Source organism: Rhinolophus hipposideros (genome assembly GCF_964194185.1).
Source record: "Rhinolophus hipposideros genome assembly, chromosome: 22".
NCBI lineage: Eukaryota > Metazoa > Chordata > Mammalia > Chiroptera > Rhinolophidae > Rhinolophus > Rhinolophus hipposideros.
In genome coordinates, this window is record NC_138068.1 from 44,882,663 (window position 1) to 44,888,662 (window position 6,000).

The 6,000-nt window shown below is 45.8% G+C and overlaps 1 protein-coding gene across 1 annotated transcript in view; it reads right to left on the bottom strand.

Moving 5' to 3' along the window:
* PYGB (glycogen phosphorylase B) overlaps positions 1-5,480 on the bottom strand; it is a gene marked incomplete at both ends in the record, with an annotated part of 42,555 nt that extends 37,075 nt beyond the window's left edge. The window contains 3 exon segments of the mRNA XM_081033789.1: positions 4,815-5,000; positions 5,103-5,399; positions 5,469-5,480. Of these exon segments, the coding sequence (XP_080889915.1) occupies positions 4,815-5,000; positions 5,103-5,399; positions 5,469-5,480 (495 nt within the window).
* Positions 5,481-6,000: the final 520 nt, after the last annotated feature.

The following is a 6,000-nucleotide window of genomic DNA, read 5'->3' on the forward strand; positions in this document are numbered from 1 at the left end:
CCAAGAAGACTCTACTGAAGGCACCATGAACCAAAGCCTTCTGTGGCCCAATTACCTTTCTAAACTCCTGTGTTCTCCCTTTCACTGTATCCTAAGAACCTCATTCTGTAAGAGGTACGGAAAAAAAACCTATCGCCTGCTGTTTATTTGCTTCATGTCTTCGACTGTGTGGGTTTCTAAACGGCTTAAAGTCTTGCTCTGCTTAATGAAAATTAGGTATAATCTAAAAAGACTTATAAAGTTCTTTCAGTTTTCTTATTAGTATTTATTAGTAGGACACCTGGCAAAGCTGACATCTGTGGAAGATAGCACATGTCATTGAGAAGTTTAATCGTGCACTGGGGTTGTGTAAAAGAGTTTCCCTGATTTGAGGAAGCACACATAAGTTTTAGGAGCATCAGGTCTGCAACTTACTTTCAAATGGTTCAGAGAAAAAAATATATTTATTTATACACATATATAGAAAAAAATAACAAATGTGTTAAAATGTTTAATGTTTGGGGAATCTGGATGAAGAGTATATGGGAATTCTATGTATTATTCTTGCAACCTTTGAAGTCTGAAATCATGCAAAATAAAGTTTTAAAAAATAATTTTAAAAGAACTGGGATCCCGAAATGAGGTCAGTTACAATATTTCATAAAGATACAAAAGGTCCTTGCAGCCATCCACAGCACCTGTGTGTCAGTCAGAGTTCTCTAGAAAAACAGAACAAGACAGACATGTACATAGAGATTTATTTTAAGGAACTAGCTCGTGTCATTGTGGAGGTCGGAGACTAAAATCCAATGGGGTTGGCTAGCAGACTGGAGACGTGGGGGAGAGCTGCATTTAGAGACCAAAGAGTCTGCTGGCAAAATTTCTTCTTACTGGGGAGTTGTGATGGTTTAGTCCTTGTTCTATTGAGGCCTTCAACTGATTGGAGGCCCACCTATATTAGGGAGGGTAACTGCTTTACTTAAAGTACACTGATTTAAATGTTCATCTCATCCCAAAAACACCATCACAGGAACATCCAGAATAATTTTGGACTAAATATTTGGGCACTGTGGTCCAGCCAAGTTGAAAAAGAATATTAACCATCACAACCTGAAAGAGAAGAGGCCAAACTGTCTTCTACAAAAAATCATGGCACATGTTCAGTGAGATTTCTTAATCTCATAAAATGATGGCTTCACCTACCTTCCACTTGGCAAGCTCTCAGGGTAATCAGCAACACAAAACATCTGCCCATCATCAGCTTCTAATCAGAGAAAATAACTTTGTGCTATATGCTGTCAGGGAAGCCAGCCCATGGGATACAAGGTCAACTTCACACACACAGGTAGAAACACATCATAACTGGGTGTGTTAACAAGATTCCAGTGCCTGGTCTGAGCATGAATTAAAACAAAATCTCAGAAGTGGGGGCTGTGGGCAGTGAAGGCTACAAAACACTGCTGTAGATTATCTTCCTTTAACTCCCAGGTCCAGCCAAACCAAAAAAGTATTTGTATTCATTATAATAAATACAAACTAGAAATATTTAAGATCGCAGTTTAGACCCCCTGGTAGAGCTCCTTTTCCTTAATCTACCATTGAGATTATGCCATGAATTTATAAAAAAGGGCCATAGGAAACGTTATTTCAATCACTGCAGGGATAAAGTAGGTGGTTATATAGTAAACTGACTATTCCATCCACCCACTGCAGGGGTGATGTAGGCCAGTTATATAATAAACTGACAATTCCATCCACTAACTGCTGGGATGCAGAAGTCCAGTTATATAGTAAACTGGCTATTCCACATGGTCACTGAAGGGATGCAATAAGCCAGCTACATAGTAAACTGGTATTCCATCCACTCATTGCACGGATGCTGTTAGGTCAGCTGTCCACACTGTACATCTGCTTTAGAGACCCACAGAAGAAGTTTCATACCTACCCGCCATAGAAGGTATCGCAGAGATTCCATGACTCCCATCATTGGGTATGATCTGCCATTTGCTTTGGTTGCTAGACCTAATGTTTCCATTTTGTCTCCTGACTTTGTATCCTGAATTAAAACTATTTTCCTACCCTCACTGTCTTGCCCCAATTTTCTCTCTTTTTTTTTTTTGCCTTTTTTTTTGTTGTTGAGAGCCCGCTGGCCCATGTGGGAATCGAACCGGCAGCCTTCGGAGTTAGGAGCATGGAGCTCCAACCGCCTGAGCCACTGGGCCGGCCCCCCAATTTTCTCTTTGAGATAGATCATCTATTAATTTGAAGCTTTTGTGTCAGACCTTGCTCATGCATTCTGAAATTCTTTTTGGATGGAGATGGAATGTCAATGTAATATGGAAACATTTTATAAGCAAACACAAAACCATGTTTTAGAATGGCAAGGGACCTCAGAAATAGATTACCTAACTCAAACCCCCTAATTTTAAAGATAAAAAAACTGAAGCCAAGAAAGTTTAAGAAGTCAAATGAAGTCCATGTTTGCATAGGCTGAACTGCAAAGCCAGAACTAAAGGAACTTGATTCAAGTGAGCCATCTCTCACCACCCAGTTCTATGCCATTCCTGAGTTTAGAGTGGAGTTCCGACCTTACCATCACTTCAAAGAATCCCTGAACAGTCTTTAGAACTAAGTGCTGCCTCCTGCCAAGCACACACCTCTCAATTTTAGCCAGATTTTTAGATTTGCTGATTTGCCAGGCAGGCTGCTTGAAGAACCTGCCTCCCAGTACTGAGTTTCAATTGTTTCTGCTGTTACCAATACAAAGTACTAAAAGAGTTGTGAAACAATAGGTACAGCACAATACTATTTAGTGTAATAAAAACAAATATTTCTACTAGTATAGGAAAAATGACGAACACAAAATGTTTGTAGCATGTATAATGTTATTACTAGATGGTGAGATTACAGTTAATTTTTTTCTTTTGGTTTATCTGTATTTTCTAATTTTTCTTCCAGGAAGCATAAGGACTTGCATAATTGTTTAAAAGACAAAAATAATAAAAACACTCTAATTTATTAAGAATTGATAGGCAGGCAACCCCAGTCTGAAGTGTGATGGTACAAGTCCCTGAGGCTATTCCCAAGGCTGAGGTTGTGGCTCTGCAGGATTTTTATTGGGAGCCCTGGGCTCTGACCCTTGTGAGGCTTGTTTCCATTATAAGCAAACATGCAGAAAAAGGAGATGAGCTTATTTTCAACATGAATTAGCCAGACTGAAGCCCTTAAATTCCAATTCTCCTTTTTAAAATGGCCTTTCTGTCCAGAACAGGCATTTCATTTACAGGCTGTGTGGTTTCTTTAAAAGAAAAAGGTTTCTACCTATGGCCATCACAGCAGACAATCAAAACTCAGACCACTCGCCGTGGATCAGCAAACCTGTTAGGTTAAAGGGATTAATTCTGTTCATGAAATGTCATTTCGATAATCCCTGAGCCCATCACTGGCCTTTTGAGGACCTAAACATACATAGACTCTAAGGGAAGTCCTAAGGGGTTGGGGTGTGTCCTGCTCCAGCTCCCGGGAAACGCTCTTGACTGTGCCGTCAAAGCCATGCATCTGCTACTTGGACGATAAAACGGATGTTGTAAAGCAGAGCTCTGCATTCGGCAGGGAGTTCTAGGGGAGGCGCCGCCTCCTGGCCAGCTTCCCAGGCAGTCATCCCAAGCCTTTCTTGTAATAACCTGTTCTAGCCATTTGGTGCCACTTCTTTCTGCTGTGTTGCATACTAAATATGAAGAAGCCTAGTTGGTATTTCAACAAATCTGTCCTTTTACCATTTCTTTTAGAAAAAAAGAGTGCCCCAGAATAAGTTTGAAAAAGCAATCAACCTCATGCTTAGCAATTATTAAACATTTCTTAATGCCCTGTGAAAATACTCTAAAATACTGCCAACAAAGCAACTGCCCCGTGCGCAGGTGTACACTGCAAGTCAAATCTTTGCAAACTGTCTTTCAGGCCCGCAAGTGTGTCCTTTCCTTGCCGGTTTTCACTCTACCTTAGGATAGCAGAAAGAACAAAATTCTACTGGCTGCAGGGGGCTGGTCCCGCCTATGATACACTTATCAAACTGAAAACTACCAATGATATTGGAGAAGTATGTTTACTAACATGGAGCTGTTGAAAAAGTTGCAAATACTGAATAAAACAGAAAAGCCACAAAACTGTATATGCAACATACTTTTTAGAAATGTGTGTGTAATATATATATATATATATATATATATATATATATATATATATATATATATATATATATATTTAGGAGTAGAAAAAGATCTGAAAGGACATACACCTATATTTCAATATAGATAAGAGTAATAGAGACCATCAGTGACTTTTCTTTTGTGTATCTTGTATTTTCCTACCTTAAACATAAATTTTTGCAAAACGTAAAAAGTAACAATTACTTAGTCTCCGTGAACCTTATGGTAAGTAGAGTTGTTCAAGGAAGGTGTGGACCTTACAGCCTTCTTTCCGGGCTTTTTCCTGAGCTTCTGACCCCTCCTGCTTTAGAAAGCATCTCCAAGGATTTTCCTCTAATCGCTGTCTAGACAGAAAAAAATCCCCATAATTTCCTGCAAATTACAGTTCACCCCCTGCCAACTCATAAACGACCCAGGCCTGGTTCCAGTCTCCTTTTCTCCCACACGCTGCTGCAGAAAAACAAAGGTGGGGCCCGAGGTAAGAGGAAGCCCCGACTCTGCAGTCATCACGGAAGCACACAGCCGGTGACAACATAAAATTCCGCCAGGATCCACGGCTCAGGAATTCCGGGGGCAGCGGAGGTTTGCAAAGGCCAGAATCCTAGGGCAAGTGTCCTGCAGGCTCCGCACTGAGCAGAGGGTGCCAAAGACCAGATCCCCTGGGGCCTCGTCTGCCACGGATGGAGGGGACAGCCAGAATCTGCTCTGCGCCCCGGTGGCGCGGCGGGAAGTACCGGGCCAGCGGCGTGAAGCTCGCTGCCCCCCAGGGAAAGGCGGTGGGGGCGAGGCGGGGGTCAGGAGCCCCACGCGAAGCTCCTTTCCGCCGCGAGAGAACAGCGTGTGGATCCCCGATGCGCCGTGGGAGCGGACGGGGTGACCGTGCTCAACTTAGGAACATTCCGCAGGCATTGGCCCTACGTGCCTCTTTCTTGGGAGCGGTGCAACGCTTTCTGTCGCTTCTCGGGGCATGTGGCTCGGGAGACCCGGCACAAAGGACTTCCGTTTGTCGGGGTGGGGCCGCGGGCGCTGCAGGACGAGCGCAGAGCCCCCGGCCTGGGACTGGGCCTCCGGCGCCGCCTCACCCGAGGGTCGCGCTCGGAGTCGTGCAGCCGCGCGGGATCCCGCGGCCCACCGGGCGGTGGCGCAGCGTGTGCGGCGGCGCGAAGTGGTCACGGCGCGTGTGAAGTGCCGGTGCCCGCGGAAGCCTTTCCTCCCCTCGGACACGTCGCCCAGCCCCGCAATCCCACGCACCCTTATCTGCTTCCGTTTCTAGCTATCTGTCACCGGCTTCGCCATCGCGCCGACAGAGGAGGAGGAGGAAGAGGGGGACGGGGAGGGGGAAGGGGAAGAGGAGGAAAGAGTCGGGGAGGGGGAAGAGGAGGAAAGAGACGGGGAGGGGGAAGAGGAGGAAAGAGTCGGGGAGGGGGAGGAGGAGGAGGAGGAAGAGGGGGACGGGGAGGGGGAAGGGGAAGAGGAGGAAAGAGTCGGGGAGGGGGAGGAGGAGGAGGAGGAAAGAGACGGGGAGGGGGAAGGGGAGGAAAGAGTCGGGGAGGGGGAAGGGGAAGAGGAGGAAAGAGTCGGGGAGGGGGAGGAGGAGGAGGAGGAAAGAGTCGGGGAGGGGGAAGAGGAGGAAAGAGACGGGGAGGGGGAAGAGGAGGAAAGAGTCGGGGAGGGGGAGGAGGAGGAGGAGGAAGAGGGGGACGGGGAGGGGGAAGGGGAAGAGGAGGAAAGAGTCGGGGAGGGGGAGGAGGAGGAGGAGGAAAGAGACGGGGAGGGGGAAGGGGAGGAAAGAGTCGGGGAGGGGGAAGGGGAAGAG